Source organism: Cariama cristata, unplaced genomic scaffold, assembly GCF_000690535.1.
Source record: "Cariama cristata isolate BGI_N322 unplaced genomic scaffold, ASM69053v1 scaffold3164, whole genome shotgun sequence".
In the NCBI taxonomy this organism is placed as follows: Eukaryota; Metazoa; Chordata; class Aves; order Cariamiformes; family Cariamidae; genus Cariama; species Cariama cristata.
In genome coordinates, this window is record NW_009611035.1 from 13039 (window position 1) to 37570 (window position 24532).

General features: G+C 36.8%; 1 protein-coding gene across 1 annotated transcript in view; it reads right to left on the reverse strand.

Moving 5' to 3' along the window:
* Positions 1–370: 370 nt before the first annotated feature.
* PIK3CB (phosphatidylinositol-4,5-bisphosphate 3-kinase, catalytic subunit beta) overlaps positions 371–24532 on the reverse strand; it is a gene marked incomplete at its 5' end in the record, with an annotated part of 27524 nt that continues 3362 nt past the window's right edge. The window contains 11 exons of the mRNA XM_009698073.1: positions 371–1894; positions 2388–2520; positions 4079–4224; positions 5290–5413; positions 5891–6058; positions 12694–12772; positions 13092–13201; positions 13865–14043; positions 16500–16599; positions 17594–17737; positions 19809–19930. Coding sequence (XP_009696375.1) covers positions 1757–1894; positions 2388–2520; positions 4079–4224; positions 5290–5413; positions 5891–6058; positions 12694–12772; positions 13092–13201; positions 13865–14043; positions 16500–16599; positions 17594–17737; positions 19809–19930 — 1443 coding nt within the window. The remainder of the gene's footprint in view (positions 1895–2387; positions 2521–4078; positions 4225–5289; positions 5414–5890; positions 6059–12693; positions 12773–13091; positions 13202–13864; positions 14044–16499; positions 16600–17593; positions 17738–19808; positions 19931–24532) is intronic.

Here is a 24532-nt window from a genome sequence, read left to right on the forward strand (position 1 = left end):
TGTGCAAATTTGAACTAGGTGAGGATGAAATTACTTTTTTCTGAGTGATCACCTGCAAAGTAGTTTCTTTTTACCCTTCCTCCCATATACTTTAAAAATAAGGGAAAAAAACTAAAAAGGGAAACAATGACACACTTTAAATGCTACTATACTATTAAAAAACCAAAACTAAAAACCACCAAACCAAACCACAAACCACTTGCTACTTTCACAATATTCTAGAAGCAGAGGTCTTTTCAGACAGACTAGCCTGAAGGGTGAGGACAAGAGAATTGAACCACTACATAAAAAGCCATCCTGGCTCCAGATAGGTTCTTGACCTTTAAAAGAAACAATAAAACCCAGAAACACCAATAAAAATAAATCATTCTCAAGAAAGTAAAACCACCTTTAATTAAATTCCTACATAAAACATTTCTATGCAAAACAACTGTTTAGTCAAAAAGTAAATATATATGTTTAATTCTCTTTCAAATGTCAACAAGAATTGAGAGCTACCAGTGTTCCTTGGAGAACAAGCAGTAGTTAAAGTCTATCTTGCTGATGTTCAGAAACAGTATATTACATCTTTTAACCAGCAGTTCCCTATTGCACGTAACAAATTTGCTCTCCATTTAAGCACCTAAAAGCTTGGTACCTCACTAAATAAATTAAAACAGATCCAGTTTCTTCAGCAACCATCTTCAACATATATATCTTGGTAAAGCAACATTACTGCAAGCTTTTAATAAATACAGAAAGAAAAGATTAATGACTTCTCATTGGTGTTTTATGGAATGATCTTTTCCCATAAACACTCGCTTTTCCAAACATTTGGGGTTTTTGGTATGTATGCTCTAAAAATCACTATGTGTAGTATATTTAATGAAAATTTCCCATACATAAGTGAGTACATTTGCACGGCACAACTAATCGGAGATACGAATTTCAATGTAAGGCTGTAAGGAGCTTCTTGCTGAACCTGAAATAAGTGTGCCTCTTCAGGAGCTGAAAACAAAGCCCCAGAGGCCAAACGGGAGACCATTACCCATGAGGGATTCTCAGACACGCTTGGAATTGGCCTAACTTTCCTCTTACTGAAGGGCTTCTTTTGTGTCCGTTATCTCAGAGGAACACAATTGTGCAACCCTGAACATCTGGGTGCTGCACCATTTTCAAAGGTCTCTCCCCGCCACCACCCCCAACCCCCCCATCTTACAAATATCTGCTCTTCTTTCGGCAGCAGTGTAAGACATTAAGCAGCTCCCTGTAGTATGATGATACTGCGGTTGCTATTTACAGTAGAATTAATGCATCTGTGACAGTAGGGCAGAGTTCATATGAAAAATATACACAATATGGTCATTTTTAGCCAGATTAGGATATAAAAAAATTTACTCTTCAAGTTCCAAACAAAGACCAGTTCTGTCAGAGGTCTTCAAACCTCCCAAGTATGTCAGAGTACATTACCCTAACGTATAAAAACAACTATTTACACCTCCATAAAGTACCAAAGAATTTTTAAAAATGCCTAGTAGCTCTCAGCGTGCAAACAGCAGGAACTGATTATCCAGGATGTTCACCGTTTGTGGAGACAGTCTTGGAATCAAGCATTCAGAAGCAGAGTGCAAAAGACTCAGGAATTATTTCAGCACATTTCTTTTTGTTGTTTTGTTTTCTTTCTTATTTAAAGTAAGTTTTGTTGGTCCATACTACAGAACCCCTTTTAAAACACTTATCAAGGTAACATTCAGCTTAGTGCAAACGCAAAAATCTTCTAGGATCTGTAATCTTTTCGAACAGTGTGAGCCATCCAGTTCACTTTAGTAGTCCAACTTTCCCGGAGTGCTTCATCAAACTTCTGTTTAAATTGTTTTAGTGCTTCTTCCTCACTCTTCCCTAAGGCAAGAGAGTCCTAAGATGACAGGAAAAGAAGTACTGTTAGGAATTTTAAAAAACACAGTTAAGTTCTCCTTCACCTTTCAACACAAACCACATTCTGTTTTTTTCTGTTTTGACATTTTTTCATCCATTCATTGAGCAACACATCAATAGTATTTTCTGGATTTAAAGATAAAACCAAAGAAGAACTAAGCAAATAATTTTCACCTTTACAGGTCTATGCTTGTGCATCAGCCAAAACATAAAATATCCCTGAAATGACTACATTTAAGATGCAGGGATGCTGAACTCTTTATAGAACGGTTGAGAGGAACGTATATTCGTAGCTTCCTTTCAGCGTTAGGACTGACTACAGACCTTGTTCTACAGAGCTGAAAAAGAAAGCTTCGATAACTATGTGGAAAACTTGAGATAAATGGAAAACAATTAAAATGTATTAATTTTAGAATCAAAATTCACATACTGGAAATGGGCTAAGTGCTGCTAAGCTGTAAACCTTACTTTACCTTGAGATACTGGATGTCCTTGACAGAGGTTAGCTCTGGAAGCCCTGCAGTTAACATCAGTGCAAAGAGTGTAATAAAGAGGTTCCCGTGTTTTCGCAGAATCAAGTATGCTTCTTCACAATACTGGCGGAACCTTCGTGTTCGACCACAAAGCACATGCAATGAAGACAACATGTGAGAACGTACATGGTTGACAAATATATGTAATGATTTCCAAAAATTGTTACCTGGTCTAACACATACATCGTAGGAACACAGTAACAGAAAGGACAGAGATGCCTACAGAACCTCCAACGCATTCCCACAAAAATACCTTGTGCCTCTCCAACAAGCCCTTAAAACATCAGTACAAAGACGAAAAGCTTAAAAAATCCCCTCTGTTCTTCAGAAAGAGCAAAAAATGCCAAGGGTAATGCCAGTGTCCCATCTCCCTAAGAATCTGTTCAGCAAAATGCCCTGATGATCCTACATAGCGGACCTACAGTGGAAAAACAAAAGCTCTATAGTAATCCCTACCAAGCCAGTCTGTCTCTAAGGTAATTCCTTCCTGCAAACACAGTCAAAATTGAACCGACTGCCCGGTCTGGCATTAACACCCACCACGCAGACACTTGAGAACTTGCTCAGTGCCCTCACGTGTGCCACTGTCCAACGTCTAATCTGTACGTTTCCACAGGAAATGGGAAGAACCCCTCAGGCTAAGATGACAAGTTATACCTCAAAGAATAAATTCCCTTCCGAGGCATTTTTCAAGTGAAAGTGGAATCCTACTGCCATTTAAAGTACTCCATATTCCACAGCTCCTGCAACAGAACAGTCACCTAATAGCCTTTATTTCATGGTTTTAAAAATGGAGCTACAGGTGGATTTCATTACTCTCCAGGAAGACATGGGTCACTGGCAGTTGTTTTCCATTCTTCCTAGACACACCACTACAAATATACATACAGCTGCTTCTACCAGAAGTAGCCATAAGATTTGTCAAGCCATACCTAAGTACTTAATTTCACGTGTCTGTCAATAAATGCTATCAGTTTTCAGAGGACGAAAAGTGAGAGCAAAACATTCAGAATGCCCTTCCTGTCAATGGGCGAGAATGATACGGAAGGGAAAAAGAAAAATCTACCTAACAGGGAGGATCACAGAGCGTAGCGTTCCCTTGTCACGTGCTTTCATGTTCCATTGTAGCTCTCTAACCCAAGATGAGAAGGGGCGTGCAATAGTGTTGGATTATGAGCTCTATATACAGCTCTATATACCTAAGCACCTAAGTAAGGTCAGCCTTGATTAGCACACTGAATGTGCACTGATGGACAGAAAGGGCAGAAGGGAGCCTCTTTCTAAATCCAGCGCTTCATCTCACTTGAACAATACTCTGTGGAATCCCTCCCTAGTGCCCAGTCCTGCTGAAGGTAAAAAAAAGATGAGCCCAGAAGAATCTGCCATCTCCTAGTGGAGGAGATAAAAAGGAACTGCATCTTTCCACTGCGGAGCTGCAGTTTCTGATGTATGAAGTAATTTGTATACATTCTAGCTCAGGCAGAGAAGTAGATAGTATTGTAAACACACATTAGCACACTTTCACACAAGTACAAATGAGCAAACCAAGCCCAGTTAGGTTCCTGATGCGCTGGAAGTTATCACCAGAGACCATCTCAGTTACAAAAGGAAGAGATCAAAATAATACTCACCGACCAAATTTTTCAGTGTTCCCTGTTTTTCCTTGTTGAATAACATGAATGAAGTCATAGGTGAGTATGAAAGGTACCCGTTCCCTTTTAATTCCAAACTTGGACTTGAAGTTTCCAAGAATATGCCCAAAATCTATATGAAAGAGCTAAAAATAAAAAAGAAGTGAAAATTAATTTCTCCAGTGAAATATTTTACTTTTCTAATATCTCTACAGGATGCTGGTATCAAGAACAGTTAACTCATAATGCTACTCTCCACAGCCCACGGTTTCAACCTTTTGGGAGCATTTAGTTTTAAAATGTTTCAAGATTTATTTAAAATCAGTTATAACATCCATGCTCCTACAAGTGACCACTGCTACAACTCAGTGTGCAAAAGATTATCTCAGGTTTAAGCTTCTGATGTCTGCTAAGAGACATCTTGTTGGTAACATCAGATAGAAAAATGAGCCCAATGATGAGCCCATGTGGCTCAACATCATCATACCCAAGGGCTTCCTACATAAAGTCAGGAGCAAAGCTACTAGAACTTAAGTTAATCTAAAGGAACCCATGGCAGTTCCCCCATTTTAGAATCAAAGATAAGGGCATTTCAGCTTTCTTCTAGTAGGTAAAAACTTAAAAGAATACTGCAAATGTCTATAAAACTCTCACTTTTATAACTCTGGCTATTTTTATAGGCAGAATAATTTAAATAAAATCAGACAAATTACAGTAGAAAGTAACAAACAGGAAAATACATTTCTAAGAGTTTACCTAGGCTGCAGGTTTTGAGACTTAGAGTCACAACATTATGCTAGTACCGAGTTCCATATTGAAAATTTCTGCAGAGGTTGGCTGCAGAGACTAACTTCAGGAAAACTACACTGCTTAAAACTGCAGTTCATGTATTTTTAAGCACAGTCTTTCACAAGATACTCTAAGACTACTGACTGAAGCATTAGCAGGCCTTTGGGATGTTCTAAGAAAGTTCTATAGAACAGCCTCACTTGATAGAGAATTGCTTACTAAACTGGCATTGGTTGGTCCTTCCACTGGTCTTACATTTCCTTTCTTTGAAGCTCTCTTCAATCCTCAGTTAAAAAAAGACATCAGTTCTAATAATGTGTGCATTTTTTTTTACTGAGACACTATAGAAATTAAAAGTTCCAAAGATAATTCTTGCACAACAGAGATACCGTAGTTATTCTGCCTACAGAAGAGATTTTTACCTGACCATTTTTTCTGACCATGATATTGTCACTGTGTCTGTCACCAATCCCCAATACATAAGTAGCTACACAGTAGCCAGCACAAGACAGAGTAAATTCTTCAATGGCTCGATCCAAGTCATCTCTGTAACCAAAGACAAATAATATTAGTGCATACTACTTGTATTCATATCATACCTTGACCTCAAAAAGGATTTTTGCTTGTTTAAACCAGAAGCCCATTAGGATGCTATAAAACTAGACTTATTTGAGGAAAAATACTGTAAAAAGTAGCTATGAGGAATAGGAGAAATGCAAATATTACAAGAGGCAACAACATCAAGACTTGAGACCCTTGCAGTTTCCTTGGGTTGGTTTGTTTTACCAAACCTAGTATGACTTACTCAACAACATGCAGTCAAAATGCTGCAAATACCAGAATTTCAGCTGGTTGTTGTTTGAATTCCAAGGGCACCATGAATCTGAGTCAGAATTTGACATACTAGAAAAATAAGTAGCAACAAACCTGCCAGAAGAGTCACACATCCCCCAATATTGAAATAGAAACTAACAGGAATTTTGTAGCTTATGCTATAGATGAGAAAATAACTGTAGAAATTACCCTAAATTGTATTCCTTCAGCCAGTTTAAGAGAGCGTCTTTGTTGAAGGCAGCGGCAGCAGCAACATTGCTACTATTTAACTGAATGTCAGCAATGGTTTCTGAACTAGAAACAGCCTCAATAAGGCCAGAATGATCTCCAGTTGCTAAACAACCGTATGGCAATATTCTGAAACAAAACAGAGATTCATGTTAAAATCAAAAATATCAAGAATGGTTTTTTAGTGTATCAGTATTTTGAGCGGGCTGAATACCTGGGCTAACTTGACTATTAAACTCTCCAAGGTTAACATACAGATACTGCTTGCAAAGTTAAAATATCAGTAATACATTTAAAACATTCATTTTTCCTATTACATATATATATGTAAAAAAAAAAAGAAATTATAAGCAACCCTAATTTTTCCCTTTTACTAGGGTACACAGTTACTTGTAATTTCATAGGCGAAACCATAGAGGGAGCCCTTTGTTTCCATTTGTTAATATACTCGCTAGACAGGCAGTGACTTACACTGACGTTCACTCCAGATGAAATTATCTGTGTATGAGGAAAAGAGGGTCTTAGCCTTTTCCCCTCATTCTTCCTATTTCAACTTACAATGCTATAAGTCCTTTTAAATATAAACATGTTTTCCAACTCTTACTAATTTTAAGCATAGAAACCTAATGAAAAACAGGAATACATCTTTTCACCTGCCTGATACAGAAGAATATACCTGTGCATTCACATACCATGTTTAGTAAAAATATCTACAGCAATATCATTGCATTAAAATAGGACACAGTTAAAGATATGAATCAAGGAGAGACGTGTCTACATAAGTAAGTGTATTTTTCCAAAACTTTTCCTTACTCCAGATGCTTAAAATGCTGAATGGAATGGCAACTTAGATGGGAGCTCAATGTATGCAATAAAAACTTAAAGCAAACACTTCACAGGACTTGCATCACAAATTGAGGTGTCTACTCTTGTGCTGGGCATCTCAGGTCAAGACTATTATCTCAGTTCTGGTCATGGATCCGTGTATAGAAGAATGGATGCCCAGGCAAATCCAACTGCAGTACACAAGCTGTAGACTAACACTTACTAACAAAGATCTGTAAAAAACTGCAGGATGTATTCAAATTTGTGTGTGTGTGTCCGCATATCTATATCTATATCTATCTACCTATATGAAGAAAAAGCACTGCTGGCAGAGTTGTCATCAGTATTTATATATAAAACAGATACTAAGTTTGATTGCTACAAAGCAGAACCCCATCTCTTAAACTCACACAGCCTATTATCCCAAGCCATAGAAGAAAAAAAAAATTCCAGATGAAATTAATCAGAACTTTTTGGCATAATAGCTATTAGATAACTGAATGGTTTCTCTACCTCGGTGATAACACACAACTGAAACGGCACAAGTAGTAATAACTGTATAGTTGGTGCTTCTCCTCTACCAGCAACAAAGCGAACTGAAAACCAGACTCAACAGGGTATTTAGAGAACACCACTCCAAAACAAAAGCAGCAGCAGTGCAGATTTGGAGCCTTCTTCCCGTTTCTATTCTAATCTGTTTCTCAATTAAAAACCCCAAGTCTCTAGACCAGAGGGTTCTCACAATGAACAGAAGGGTATCTGTAATTACCAAACACACACGTTCATGATACAAGGAAGCACTGCCCATCCTTATCACGACACAACAAACGTAAGCCAAATATGGCCAGGTTAAAGTGCACGCTGGCCTTCTTCCATGGCATTTCAACCCACCCTACTCGCAGCTTAACTGGGCACATGTCCAACAACTTCCCCTTCAAAAGCAAGCAATGATGAAAGCCTTCAGCCCCTTGAGAACTGTGTGCTTACAACTGGAGGAAAAAACATCCTTGTCAAAGAGACAGTTTGACAGGAGTCAAGTTAGGGACAAATCCTCTGGGCCCTTTCCATCTCATCCTGGTCTTTCTGACTTCAACATCTGTCAGCAGGATATGCTCCCTGCTTTTCAATGCCAGTAAAAATGATGGACAGATCAATACAGCAATCCTGGGCAGGACAGAAAATTTTCTTCTTCACTCTATTTAATACTGTTCTTTATTTCAAGAGTTTTATTCTCCAAAGCAGTATGTTTCCAAATACAACACCAAGTTCTGGTAGTTATCAACACACTCTCTGCAACTTTGAGTCCAATGATTTAAAAATAATGACATTCTTTAGTCTTGTAAGAAATACATTTTTCAACATGTTTGTGAACTCTGATTTCATTCATACACAGCTGCTTAACATCAGACTTCACACATGTTAAGAGAGGTGAAAAGGAAATTTCACCATAAATAGGCAGTGAAATGAAAAAGCAGTTTGGGGAACTCCCTCTATCTGTGCCAAAAGTAACCAAGCACTAACTACTTTTATGACAATTTACCACAGCAAAGGTCACTCAACATAGGTCGAACTCCTCAAATTTAGGATTTTCTGTTGCTCTGTTACTTTACTAATTTCTTCCTTAACACAGCTTCAACATTGTAATACAGGTAAAGCAGTGGAAATACTTTTTGATGCAAGGATTACTCTCCTAAGAGGTGCCACACTCACTGCAGACCTCACAGCATGACTGGGAAGACAGATGTTACGCTCCTCTGCTGAGATAGGTATTTGTAATATTTAAACATTCCTCAGATAGGATGTTATGTAACCTACTATGAGTATGCCCATACACACAACTTCAGATGTAGACTTTTTTAAAGCAAAATATCTTGAAGAGCTGTAACTTTTCAGGGGGTCTGAACCTCTGAAAGTTTCATTTCATCTGCTCACTTTGCAAATGCAACCTCAATACAAATACTGTTTAACTTAATACATTTGTTCCATAATTGCCCATATTTAAAGTACAAGAAACAACTAGAGATAAACTACAGAAAGAACAGAGGAAGTCTGGCTGCACATACTTATTAATGTGTTAGGCCAACTATTTCCTGCTCAATTTTCAGGTAATAATTTTTCTTAGAAATGAATAGGTATGGGGATTAATTAAAGAATATGCTTTTTTGGGATTCTCATTTCTCTCCGGTACTTGACTGACTGACATCTAAGGTCAAGTGACTCCAAGCCAGACTTCTCTAAATGACAGAGCAGCATTTGTCTGGGGTGGTAGTCTTTGCTGTCTAATGGCTGGGTCCGTACTGAGCAGCAGATGCAATTTACATCTGAAGTTTTATTCAGTTATGGACGCCACAGTCCACCCAGTGATAGTCCAGGACGAAGGACCTACTGGAGTACACTGTTGCATCCTCCCGCATACACATATTTCCTTTTCTGATACAAACCCTGGTCTTACTCTGGTATTTAGTCAGAATGCACACATGGGAACCCAGACAACAAAGCACACCATGTGTTGAAGAGGCCAGTTTACCCATGAGACAAATTAGTTGACAGTTAAACAAACAAACAAACTGACCAACCTTTCTCCTTCTTCAGCTTTGCAGATTTCAAAAACCAACAATATATTTGGTGTTCCTCTCTAGAGTTGAGAAATCCCATTGGGAATATTGCGTTCGCTTTAGATACAGACTGGGCTAAGATTTCATTTTAAACTACTACTAAATAACTGACTGCGGATTGCAGCGCAATTATAAGGAAATCGATCCTATCCCAAGCTCCTTGATGGCAGCATATTGGTTGACATTTGATCCATGCTTCATACAAGCTGTACAGTTTGCTCGTGGCAAGGTATTATTGATTGGAAAAGAGAGGCAAACAGCAAGTGCTTCTGCTCTTACACCGGTAAAACAAGTGAGAAGCCCTGCTTTTACTCGAATGAAGTTACCAGACTTCCTGTAGTGGAAAAAAGTTGAAAAGCACAAAATCCATTATGCATCCACAAAAGGAAAAAGGGAAGCAACAGCTTCAAGGAAACCAAAGCCTCAAAGGATGATGCAGGGCAAGAAGAAAAGACTCCGCTCTTTGAGTGGAGGTACGAAGCTGTATTTTTCAGGAAAGCAGATCTATCTGACACTACTGTTTCGCATGACACCATGCCTCTGACTCAAGCAAAAAGAAGCAAGACAACAAGTCCGGACTCATGAACATAGCAACAGAACTCATTACCACTGTTGTTAATCCATAGATTTTAGAGTTGCTTCTTCCCGAGAGGGTTGTAGACTGTAAACATGAAGATCACAAAGTCTTACCCTCTTAGCTGCTTCCTTATCTCCAGGCATTCAGAGTGCTGTTTTGTCCAATTCTGTTTGTAATCAAGGCCATTTCAGAGCCTTCCTTTGGCAACTGCCTGGTTAATCTCTCTTTGATAGACATAGAATTGTAACCCTGCCTCAATCCCAGAATTTTATCTTATAATCATAACTATGAGAGGATGAACGGAAGGAAGATGCTCCCAGTTAAGTAAATAAATGGAAGAGGCCAATTATAGAACTTCAATTCTCACTAGGAACTTCCCCTTTCTACTTACTTTCTTCTGACAGTTTTAAGAAAAATCTTGGACATCAGAGCCACTTTTTGGTTTTCCTTTGTTGAGTTTAAAAAATGCCTTAGTCAGGAAAAGCATATTTGATGACTCCTAATCCCTATTCCTGTTTGCTAGGCATGGTGTGTGGTCCAGGCTGGAACCACAAACTAAGCTTCTGGGAAGGCAGCAACCAAAGAATGCCTCATCAGGGATTCCACAGCTGCCAGAGGTTGTCCTTGCCCCTAAATGCTGGATCAGTCTCCTCATAGTCTATTTATAATGACATAAATTATCTAAAGCTTCCCCAAATCAGTGTTCAACTTAACACACACACAGCCACATCATTGCAAACATACACTTCCAGAAACAATTTATTATTCACATTCCTACTTCATCCCATACTTCACTCAAAGGAATCTTTCCGTAAGCAGCATAAGTAACAAGTTTATAATTCCACTTATCTGTGCAGGCTGATGTTATGTGCCTTATGAAGCTCCCATTATTACGCTCTTTCACAGGCATACTAAGTTGAATTTATGGCCTCCAAATGGTTTATAATAATGTGACACCCTATACCTTCTTTAGAACTACTTTTCTAAAAAGAAATTAGAATTTGAGAATTATATTAGCTAAAACTGGTGCACAGATTTGGCTGGAAAAGTTCCCCATGTACGAGAGGGTTGTATGATAACCTTGAACAATACCAGATATCTTTCTTTTTGGAATATTCTAGTACTCCCACAAACAAGTAACGCTTATCTTAGCAAGCGTATGAAGGCAAGAAAGCTGCTTTGCAAGAGACTTTGGAAAATACAAAGATATTTCTGGTCTGAATAATGTTTTGTTACTGAGAAAAGAATGCAAAGTGGAACTTCAGAACGTATGCTGAAGATGTTCACAATGACTGTAAGTCTCAGTGTACACAGCACTAGGAGGACTGCTCACAGTCCTCACTCCTAAATATATCACCTTTCCTGTCAGCCTCATCTTACTAGAGAATCTTGTCTTGCTCTTGAATGACTATCTGCTATTTATCACGATTCAAAAATACAACTGAAAACATGCAGTAACTGAGATTAGGAGGCAGTAAGCATAAAACAGATGGAAGTAATTTGTCTTACATACATACGAAAATAATAAAAGTCTTTTACCACAGGATACTGACAAGGCTAAGAATATAAAAATTCCCATATAGACTCCAGTGATAATCCACTTGTCATCAACCTCCAGGCAGAGTATGTAGCTGTCTACCCAACCAGACTGTAACATTCTAACTCAAGAGGCAAGAATATTATGGGAGTCAGACTCAAAAGCCTTGCTAAAGTCAAGGTAAGGAAACCCACTACTCTTTCCCTCCCTCCAAGAAGGCAATCAGATTAGTCAGGCATGGTCTACTCTTGGTAAATCCATAGTGACTGTTCCCAATCATCATCATTTTCTTTGTGCAGCAGCACTCCTAGAAGAGAAGCATAAGTAACTAACTTCTCTCCCAACACCCTCATCTTCATGAAGTCTGTTGTGCAATTAATACAAGGTGGACATTCTTCTGTTAAATTTTGTAGGACATAGATCACAAGCATAAAATTTATTTGGACAGTAACACATTCATTTGGGGCCGTGGCAGCACAAACCACACATATCCTTAAGAAGTAAGACCAAAAGAAATAAGAAAATGTTGAAAAGAAGAACCTGTATTTGTGCCTTCCACAGTTCTGGTAATTCTCAACCAGATAGTGAAATTCTCTTACAAAGAATCTCAAGTCTCCTCCTCCCACGCCGCCAAATTACCAGTACTTAAAGCTGACTAATTTCTGGAGAGGGTTTTGCCTATCAGTTCTACCTATTAGAGAATCTTGGTGTATTCCAGATGCAATCCTCAGCAGCTAACTTCTGGCCAGCAAAGCTGTGTTCTATGTTTGTACCTCACTTGCACATGCGTGTGAGAACTTAAGAGTTGCAATGCTCATAATCACTAAGTTCCCATTTTTGCATATGCCTGGAAAATCAGTGACCATTAACAAGTTAAGTTTGTTACATGAGGAGTTTATGAAACACCTCCATTTGGAAAGGTCACAGACACAAACCAACCAAAAAAAAGGCACAAAACTTGCTTTGATGGCTAAATTCTTCTGTAATGTGGGTCATCTAGGGAATGAAATGCAAAGAGAAGCCATCTAATTAGTTAAGGAAACTGCTTTTTCTATAGCCTGTTCACCTCGGCTATGACAGTTGAAACCTTTGGGCATCGATATAGATGTTTAGAAAGGGGACAGTAGGGAATGTATTTAAAAAACAGGAAAGCTTTACTGCTAAAAGTGGACTCTCCATCCAAATAAACCAGCCCTCAAGAGATCCTTACCGGAGATCCAGACCAGCTTCTTTCCAAAGTATGTCCATCAAACGCAAAATCTGGAGCGTCAACATATCCTGTCGGAGATCTAGAACGGAAGGTTGAAACCGCTACTTCAATTTCTCAGTGTGTTGTAGACAAACTTTCTAATGTTTATGAGGCCTTCAGAAAAAGGTATCTAAAAATACTCATCAAGCCTAGAGGTTAAAGTGGGATTAGCCATAATTATATCATCATGACTGATAATGTCAATACTTGAAACCCAGTCAGAAGAAGATGCTGAATTTGTTTACTGATATTAGAAAAAACTATGTTTATATTATGGCAATATAGAGCAACACAGCTTAAGTGCAGGTGTGGGAATAAAGAAGGAAAAGGAAAAATTTTAAGTTCTTAGCATTGCTTACCATCACCATTTTTAAAGATGATCCCTACAAGATCTCCTCCAAACATTTTATTGTTGTATACTATCCACAGAGGCTTCATTTTAGAATCCATATACCTACACTTCTCAACGCTGGAAGAAAATACAACAAAAGTTTTAGTAAAATAAGAATAATTCAACTGAAACGATTCAAACGTTGTTCAAAACACAACAGAACATGTAAACGTTTAAGTACTGCTGAACTGGAAGTCATCTCTGCTTTCATTCTGCTGCTATGCTATAAGCGCTTACCAAGTTATGAACATACCTATTATAGATGGAATGTATTAGATACTGTGATTGGCATACACATATCTAATGCTTAAATTAAGTACCTGCATTTTCAGAGAAAAGAGTTTTCTTCATATCCTTTCCCATCAATTTTTAGACTTTATATTTAAGTGCTGTTAAAAATTTTAATATGGCTTTTGTGTTTATTGTTATAAACAGAAGCCAGGAATGTAGTCTAATTCACTTCTAGGCTTACATTTAAATATATTTAGCTATGGTAATGTATTGACTAAGAGAGTATTAAGTTTCATGGTGGATCACAAAAAAATTCTGACTTAACTGCTATCTTAACCTTAGGAAGATTCCCAACAGACCTTCTGTCACTACAGAAAAAGTTCCCTGTGACTGAGTTCCCCATATCTGCTGAACAATACAGCCAAAGGAAGTTAAAACACGTACGCGTTTCTGCTTTACTGTTCTGTACAAAAGCTACAGAGAAATTTTATTCACTCATTCTTAACTTACTGTAGTTCTGAAAGTATAACAGAAGGGTTCAGAGGAGACTGGAGATCAGAAAGTGCTTCTCTGTAAGCATTTTGTTTCAAACACGCATGCATTGCATCTTTTCCTTTTGCTTTGCTTTGCTTCATGGCATTCAGCTTAATTAGACTATTTAAAGTCTTCATTTTATTAAGGGCTTCCACCTGAAAGAGATAGTTTATCTTTAAAAGTTATTGCTCTGATTTTACACATAATACAAAGCAAAATCCCATTTCAAAAGAAAACAAAGTATTAAATAATTCCACAACTTGTTAAAAATGGAAATAATAGATGGCAATTAAGGTGGCAAAAATCCTGAAAAAATGTGACAACAGCCTTTTCTAAGTCACTCATGCCTCAGAAATCCCCTTTTCTTAAATAACAAAGGCATTGATGGGATGAAAGCTCCTAAGCTTTGAGTCACTTTTTAAAGCATGACTTAACATTTCCAAAAAAATGAATGAGGTGTTTTAATGTATGATACATTTACACAAATTCCTTCTTCAAAACACAATTTTCATCCATTAAGTCAACAAAGCACATAACATAGGTGTGTCTATCCATACTAAGGTAAATAGGAATACCGAGTGCTTCATATCTCTAACAAAATCAAACATTACTTGAGATAAGCTATGGATGCAGATACTTCATTGTACACATTCCGTTAGTTGCATACAATATAGTATGGCCGTATGACTACTTGGCAGAAAATTTTCACATACATAACTACACACACTTAACTTTTACGGGGCAGAGGCTTAAATGTTTGTTCACTAAAATCCTGACATAAGGTAAATACTTTAATCCATTAAGGTGTTCCAAATAATAGTATCTCATCTAAGCAATACTGTTACCTTAAAAAGGTGTAAAAAGACAAGGCAATTATTTGCAATCAATATGGGTGGGTTTAACCTTTTTATCTCCCCTTCTTCTGTTTTGCAAAGTTTTGTACCAGCACATAATTTCTGAGAAAACAAGTAAACTAGTGATGTAAATGTACACAACACTAACAGAAAAAAGCCCTTCAGTGATAAACCTAGACAGCACGTACAACAAATACAATTTCTCCATTGCATCTACATCTAAGCAACTTGTTAGCCGAATACAAAATAGTTGTTATAACAATCAGCTGTAGCCGCACTAGCCACAGTTAACATGATCAGTAATACACATATTCTCTAGCAAATGGCATCAATGTAATAATTACAAAAGTTGATTTCTATACAAGGAAGCTCCAGCCTAACTTACAAGGTGCTGAGTCAAAACTTACCACTCCTACAGACAGACTGAACCCTGTCAGGCAGGATGCTGTGGAAATTGTATGCAGTTTGATTATAAAACAGGCAATGGAGACCTGCCAGGTCAGCCATCTGTCAAAACCAAAAGCACTCTGCTTTTCCACTATTCTAGGAGCTGTACAAACATCAGTGACAAGGGAACAAAATGGAACCTGTGTTGTACAAACAGGAACTTTTTGAAGTATTTCTACTTTGAATTTCTTCCGTGTTTGCACAGTTGGGAATTTTTTTGCCCCTTCTTTGATTGTACTGACATTTGTTTCCTGCGAAGTGCACAAAAACTTTACTGACCTTAGGTTTATTGCTTAAAGCATTTCATCACCTAATCTCTTTATGATTTTGACAATACTAACAAGCACACATGTGTAAGAGATGGTCTTCTCAATGTCCTGTGAACTGCAGTAATAAAGACCTCAACACCACATTCCTGTTTCATATGGCTCTCAAAACATAGTTTCAATGTAGACAATATCAAAACTGTTAGAAATAATGCTCATCAGACAAGTATCTACTGATTTAGTCTTTGTGGCTTGATACAGCAATACATTAATTCCAGAAAGAGATTTTTCAAATATTTTTATGGTAGCAATCTAAATTAACTTGTTAAAACTGCATTAGAGACCTCAAACATGATTTGTAAGCATCTCTTAGTGAACTGCTGATACACTTATTTGTGTATTTAAAAGCAAACCTCTCATACTTCTTAGGGTATTTAAAAGGAAACATATCTCTCTCCTTTTTTTTCAACAGTACATCTATATTAACACTAAAATGAGTATTCAGTTTACTTCAACACCTCTATTTCCAGACAGTACTACACTATACTACAACTTCAGGGGTTTTTGCATTGCCTTTTAACAAAAGCCAAAGCTGCAGGAAGTAGTACTGGAGTCATCAGGATAAGTTTAGATAGAAAGATAATAGTTTCTATTGAACAAGCCATCCTTACTGGGAAAAAAAAGGTGTTGAACTTCAAGTGCACAGAAATCCTTCTTCAGTTAATAATCCAGACAATCTACTGCTCTGTCCAGAATATCTGCATACTGCTGAAGTATCTCGCACATCTCAGAACTCTATAAAAGCAGCTCCCTATCTCTGAGGACCCACAGCACTAGCTGCTTTCTGTGCCAGGGAGGACTGCTCCATCATCCATCTATTTAGCCCTTTTATTTCTCTGTCTCACCCATGCTTCCTCCTCTTCCCCGCTCCCCAACAGATGGACTTTGTCACGGTAACCAATACGCCCCATAGGAGCCATGGAACAAGTATCTGAGTTACAAGCTAGGATAAGTCAAGATTTACAGGAGAAGGGAAGTCTATACCTGTTTAGCAAGCACTTTCATGTGAGCAACGCTTCCTCGGCAGTAAGCTTCAAGTATCAAACCAAATTGTACTGAAACAGCAGGTATGTGAACCTCTGACCTGTAAGATGAAAAGCTTCTCATCAGATTAGCATTCTTCAAGTCATTAAAATAAACAAAAAATAAATAACAACAAAAAAAACCCCAAAACAAAAAACCCCCCAAAACCCCAAACCACCAAATGTATATGACGCCTCATGGTCACGTAGATATAACAAAAAGTTAGATTTCTTAAGAAATAACAGAACACTTATGTGCTGAAGACTATGAGGACTGGCTGTTTTCAATGCATGCCACTTGTCTCAAGGTCTAGGACTGTTCTAGAGTAACATTAAGAGGTAGCGATTGGATATTTGTTTTCAGGAACCCCTTTTATTCAAGAACGTAGTACTGGATAAGTCATTCAAGATGATATTGACAATCAGGGCTGATGTTAAACCACATGTTCTCAAATCTTTTTAAGGGAAAAGCCAAAATTTGCTGGAGGGGAAACACTTAGTAACAAACCACCGAACCTTATACCAGAGCCAATTATCCTCCAAAACATTTTAATGTGGTACTTGCTCTTTTTATCTAGAAATATTAAAATAAATTCTACTTTGAAGACAGAATCAACCTATAGTCCATTCTGCAAGGTTTCGGCCATTCATGGAACTAGTCATGAAAAGCAGCAACAACACATTAAATTGTTTTTATTTTCTGTTATACTCTTCAACAATAATATAAATTTTTCCCAACTGTGAGGTATAAATATTGTACTTTTACTGCACACACAGCCAAAACAAACAATAAGGTTATATACAAACCTAACTTATCAGATAGTTAGAGCTGAATGCAGTTTGGAATACTTTTGTCAAACAGTAGATTACAAACCACTGTAATATATTTTTAATTATAGGCTTGCTCTGATCTATAAATACCAAAGGTAAAGAAACATAAAGAGGACTTGTAGTGGACTGTGATAATGGCTCATTTAGAACAATCCTCAAGAAATCATATTTGAAAGTCCAATCAGGCTCAACAGTTTCAGAAAGACACAAGGGAAAAACTCCTACCTTAGATGCCAAAACAACATCTGTCCTATTCTCCTGTTAGCGAGTGCTCTCTCTAATAGAAATCTGGAGAGCGCACAATCAAGAAAAGGTTCATATTTCAGGACTTGCACAAGTTGAAGAAGATACTGAGAGAGCTCTTCATCACTAAAATGAAGTACATAAAAGCAGTTAATAACAGAGTAACTAGATGAATGATAATCCAGAAATTCAGATGCATATGGCAAATCCAAGGATGACAGATTTGCCTGAATAGCAAGAGTGTCCTCCAATTTTTCAGTCGCATGGAGAAGGACACCACCATACGACTTGGTGCAATTGTCAGATTGGCCAATTCATCAGTAAGCTATACCTCTAACAGAATCTTAAGGCCCTCAAACCTATAAGTAAAAGTCTGGTGTACTGTCGTGGGATTTTACACAATCAAGATCTCAGCCTGAGTGCTAGGTTAAGTATCTGGCAGATTAATTATTTCAAATTATTTCAGACTGGACATTGGCTCCCTTTGACCACTCACCCTCTGAGTGAGGAGCTGAACCTTTGGAACCACATAAAGAATCACTGTAACCTAGCAGTCAGTTGCAGTGGGCATGGACAAGAACTGAGAATAACTGCATATATCTATTAAAGTCACTCAGCTTACAAAGAAGGGGGAGAAGAGTATTCATTCCATTGAAAGCAATTCAATCAATGAGTCTTTAAAAGTCTGTCAATTAAGAGGTGTCTAAGATATACCTACAAAGTGTATCATTTAGACAAAATGTTTTGTCTAAGAGTTTTGTTTGTTTGCTTTGTTGTTTTTTTTAAATCATGCCAACAACATGAAGGTTCTTAGAGGATTAGGAAAAGTACATCACCTTTGATAAAAGAAACAGTGTCCAAATTACTCCTACCTAAGTATTTAGCCACAGTTCACAAACATACCTTTGAAAAGTCCCTAGGCTAATTAAATACTTCAAGTAATATCCTGACGTAATAAAAATAACGCAATTTTTCTATAAAATCCTGTATTCCCTTCCTCCCTCCCAAAAAACCTCTCACACTTGACGATTATGTTACTCAAACAAATGTGAATGTTCCTTGACTTTTTACATTTCAGTATTTCTTCTCTTCTAAAAGGCCTGCAGAATTCAAATTCTCTGCCTAAGATGGAAGGAAAATAGTACAAATTCTTCTGTCCATCACTTGGAGACTTCAGAGATGCAAATACTTAATTCTTTCATTCTCTCCATCTAGTCTGAAAAAGTACAGTAATTTGGTAAAAACTTTCAAATGTGCTGTGTTGCATTTATTTTCGGCTTTTTTTTTTTTATTTCAGCTAATAGGTTCACCTTTAGGTTAGTTTTTACCAGCTGCCTTCATCAGACTTTTTAAAGACGTTGAAAATTGATTTCTGACACCCAACTGAACATGATTTTGCTTCAGAGACAGAACTAAGAATTCGGGAAATAATTCCAGCTGTAACAATTCAGTATTATTAGGGTAGCTCAACAGTAAAATTGCTTGTTTGCATTTGAAAGAAGTCAAAATATTCTTTTTTTTTTTTTTACCCCAAAAGTCTAGCCTTGACCACTAAAAAAATTAATCACTAAACTATTCACAACAGAGAATTTAGAATTCAAGGACAGGAAATATGCAGTAATGCTGCAAATAATAATGTTATACAAATCTTGCCCTAGGTTACAGTGAAGAGCAAAATTATATGCGATAAAGGAAGAACTGCAGACAGCGAAGGCTACTGTGAAGAACAAACAAATCCGTAATTCTCTGGGTTTTTATTATATGCTACAGCTTACATTTCTATTAAATGATAGAGTCAATACCTGACACAGAGTGTGAGGCGGCTGGATGGCAGTTTTTATAGTATTTGATTATTGCAGTATTTTCTCCCTTTGTTATTAAAAAGTTCTCACGCTATCCTGCTCTCCCTTTGTCCAAGAAAGAGGTGAACAGACAACTCTCTCTGGGACAAAGGTACATTGGTGTTCTCTTAGCAAGATGGAAAATAATAATCACTGAATACAAAGTGTCAAAATAAGAAGGCTTTATTTGACTGCCAATGTGCTTATCTAGAAATCAGACTGCTTTATTTGGCCATCTATTCATGCAAGGCAGCGTGTTTAAATCTTTCCTCTGGGTTCTTTTTTCCTATAAACAAACAGAATGCAGTTTTTCACCTCAGAAATCCTTGCATGCTGAAGTAATACAATATACTCACCTGATTTGCTTTAAACAACCCACTGCATATTCTCTGACGTACTGGTCTGGATAATTGAAATCCAACAATTCTAATGCTTCTCTAGGCAGCAGTTTGGGCCATATCTGAAGGAGAGCCTGAAGCTGTTTTAAAAAGACGACTATTAGGCCGCAGGCAAAGTAACTATTTAAGAAAACAGATGGGTATAACCCCCCATAAAAGCATTCATACTAACAGAAGGAGGTTACAGACTGGTCTGGAGGAGAAAAGGAAAGAAAAGGAAAGAAAAGAAAAGGGAGGGGGGGGCAGAAATCATTCTGGGAAAATGAGCCCACTTCTGATTAAGTTTCTTAACCATTAAAATGATCCAGATTATTTTTTGGCACCAGGTCTCATTTACACTTAGTCTGAAAAAAATCTGTTTCTTCACACGTAGACACAACACACAGTAAACTAAAATTAGGTAACCCCGTATACATATGTTTTAGAAATCGAGTTTCAATAAAATTTAGAGAATGTTTTGTAAATGCTCTCATAAATACATAAATATTTCAGTAAAATTTTTCCATTTCAAGAGAAAAAAAAAATTTTGTTGAGAGAGATCTTTGCCAAAAATATTTATCTATCTCAACTGATGGAGCTGTTTCTCTCACAGACTGTGAATAGTAATGAGCTTAAATTGAAAAAACATTATTCAGGTTAGGTATTAAAAACAACATTCCCAATACTGAAGACAATAATGTGTTGGAAAAAATTACAGAAAACACTAGTGTATTATTTTGGACTACCAGGAAGAATAACATCTAGAGGTCTCATAAAATAAACTGGTTTTATTGCATTTTAATGAAGCTACCTGCTTCATACCTATTTTTAATAATACATATATAGTTGTATGACTGAAACAGTACACTATTACTTGAAATAAACGAGCTTGAATGTATAAATGTAGTGTATCAACAGCACAAGATTTTTTCTGTCTGTAGGAAAGAGTCATATCTCATGATAAAAATTATCCTTTCCTACAAATTAGATAATACAGGTATTTCATGTTTAAATAACAGCTTATACAACCTGAATGATCGGGAAGATCTTATTTTCCTCCTGATTTAGTAATCCTTTTACACCACCAGTGGGGGGAAAAAAAAAATATCTCTATTTCTACTATATGTCATAGTTCAACTAATGCTTCCAGTTCAAGTATGACAAACACGTACAAGTTCATAGTCTCAGCCTGCACCTAACAGGTGTGCTCATAACACTACTTAAACACTTAGAGGGCCAGATTCCGAACTGGTTCATCTCCGCAGTTTTGTGAAATTCAAAGGCAAAGAAACGGGCACAGGCCAATCCCAATGCAAAGCCAGTGGCCATGATACAATTCCAGAAGTGGAGGAAAGAATCAATTACTGTTTTCATTGGCAAATACTGGTATGAACACATGCAAGAGTCATAATGATATAAATTAAGGATGTTTTTAAAAATAATGTCATAATCCCACAGAAACATACACACAAAAATCTATTCAATCCATAGCCCATTAGGGGTCAACACCACCAGTCCTTGCGTCAAGAAGAACTACAGCCACCACCACTTACATATCATGAATACTTGTACTAAAATTCTGAAAGAAATACTAACACTGAGCAGATACTTAATACCATAAAACAGATGTTGAAATTGAAAGCAGCAGCTATGCTTGTCAGACACACAGGAAGAAACTTCAAAACAAATGTATCAGAACTTTTAGACAACCTACTTCAAATCAGGTGCAGAGCCAACAAAAATACAGAAACTTTTGTTAATAATAAATGATCAAAACGAATGGAGAACCTGAAATACAGTCTGAAAAGACAAGTCAAAGTGGCCTGCCAAGCCTCATATATCAGGCAATGAATTTTGAAAGTCATGGTTTACAGCATGAACATTAACTGTGAAGTTTATCTGAAGATACAGGCCTCCTCACTTTGACTGCTGAAATGATTTCAGAGGTTATTACAATGAGAAAATGTTAAGAGATACGAGCTCAGAGGAAGTAAGATCTAAATGACCTATGAAACAGCCAAGAAAATTCCCCAAATAACTACTGCTCTGTTCATGTTCTGCCTTGGAACTTTTATTAAGAGAGAAGTGCAGTCCAACTAGCTCCACATTCCAGGTGCATCGCACGCTTCTCAAAAGTGCACGTGAAAGGATATCAGAAATACTTCTTGCATTTGGACAAAAGAAACTTGCAGCATGAAATACCCTCATCTGCTTTGGCAACAGAGAGGTAACTCTGAAGAACTTCCAAGTATATCTCATTTGTAAAGAAATTTTACATTTCAAAAGACATGTTTCAAGTTCTTAAAATTTCTCCGCAATATCAAACATGTTAAAATGCTGCACACATGAAAATACCGCATACTTCTTTCACATGGTTTGCAGCTCCTGACAAGCTGTGAGAAAACAAGGAACTTCAATTCTCAACAATAATCTAAACCTTTAGAGAAAACTCAAATTTGGCCTTGGTCTATCAATATTTTTCCTATAAAGAAATAACCACAATTTCTTTCCTAACAAGACAAGTTTACTGTAAGTCACAATACAATTAAGCACAGGCCAGTATATAAGCACAGTTATTATTTCAGTTATTTCAAGTATTTCAAAAATTAGCCATCATTAATGATGGTGTCACTTCACTGAAAGTGGGTGGATTTATTTTTTTTTTTTAATAATGGCTAGGTTCTGGTTTGAGAATAAATACTGCCTGTGAATTCTGCTAAGAAGTTCTGCCAACCTACTACTCTGCTGAGTGAGGAGGTTATGGCAACTGAAAGGGCAAACACCTTCACAACTCCTTCAGTGCAACTATTCTACTAAAATATTGCAACATATTGAGAGTTTGGATGAATGGTAAAAAATATGATAATTTAAAATAATGATATGGTAAAAAATACAAGGAAGCTGCTTTAATCCATGTACAAAACTTTAAGGACCACTGAACTAACAGATTAAAGACGGTCTACAATCAAATATAATACTCCCTTTCTAAAAAAATCCTTACTACTTTTGAGCTGCATTAATAGAAACAGGAGTATAGTTGTTTAGTTCATTTCCCTTATAAACAGCTGGAGTTTGGTTGGTTTGGGGGTTCTCTTTTTTTTGGTTTTGTGTGTGGTGGGTTTTTTGTTTGTTTTTGGTTTGTGGGGTTTTTTTTGTTGTTTTGGGGTTTTTTGTTTGTGGGGGGTTTTGTTTTGTTGTTTGTTGGTTTTTTTTTAATATTTTGCCTAAGTGTCAAGACTTTTACTGAAATACTTACAGCTAACAACAGGCATTAAAAAAAAAAAATCTTCTAGTACCATGGCATGCATGTAGTAGCAGCACAAATACTGCAACATACAACTAGTACTACATATATTTAATTTTTATGAGAAGTAAATTATGAGTTCTGCTAATTTTGGAATTCATAAAATTCATGAGGCTGTCTTGCCTGACCTGAAAAGGTAAGTCATTACTTACATGTCTATGTATTACAGAAATATTTGGCATGTTTAAGAATAAGATCATATTTCTCCAATAGACTACTCTTGCTGCCAAACCCAATATTAAAATATAAACCACTCTATTGTCTATACATAAGCAAACACAAATACTACATTCCTTCCAGAAAGTACACAGTAACATGCAAGATGACTACGTATTTTCAGCCAGCCGTTTAAATAAAATGCTTTATACATATTTATTATTCCCAAATTTAAAGGACTTTGAGCTGTCAGCTAATATCCATACTCCAAATAACTTTTCAACACTCTGCTACTAAAGGTTGTATTTGAAAGCCCCTAGCAAGCAATCGGAATGCCTTTTCCTTCACAAATTTTAATAAGTAAACAAATAACCGCTTATATTTCTACAGTTTGTCTTTCCAGATAACTTTTAACAATGACCAATAAATTCAGAAGCACATAATGGAACTACTAAGGAACAAAGTATTCTTGCACATGAAAGAACACAAGTGAGCAACGAACGTGTGGGTGCTACATTTTGTTAGTGTAGCGTTCACAGCACAGACAATGAGCTAGGATGAAATTCCATTTATAAACTGACAGAACATATACATCTAGCTGGTAGGAAGGATCTAATAGAAAATAAAGCCTACACTAGAGGCAAACTAAGATTCTGACTGACTGGATAATTGCAAAAATCACATGATGAATAGATGGAAGTTGAGTTTTCATGGACCGGCTTCCTTTTCTTCCAAGAACACAGGCAAAGGTCAGAGTACTAAGCTAGAATAGAAATTTATACTATCAATCATAACCTTTAACAGCAAATGCTTTTAGTTCAATGTTTTTTAAAAATGAAAAAAATTTAGTTTAAAATTTACAAAACAAGACTTGTGGAAAGACGTAACTATTATCTCAGTGTAACAGTCTGCAAGAAGTTAAGCATCATTTTAGCTCAATGTTTTTTAAAAATGAAAAAAAACTTAGTTTAAAATGTACAAAACAAGACTTGTGGAAAGACATAACTATTATCTCAGTTAACAGTCTGCAAGAAGTTAAGCATCATTTAAATGTGCAATTCCATCAGGATAAGCAGATGAACAATACAACATCTGGGTTCACCCATTTGAGTCAGCACTGTGCTTGTTAACACTGGTCAGACTTTTATAGTTTTGCCCAATCTGCTCTATACACAATCAGACTAAGAAATTTCAATACAAATCCAGAAATCCATTATTTTATTACTTTTAAGTCAGTCTATCA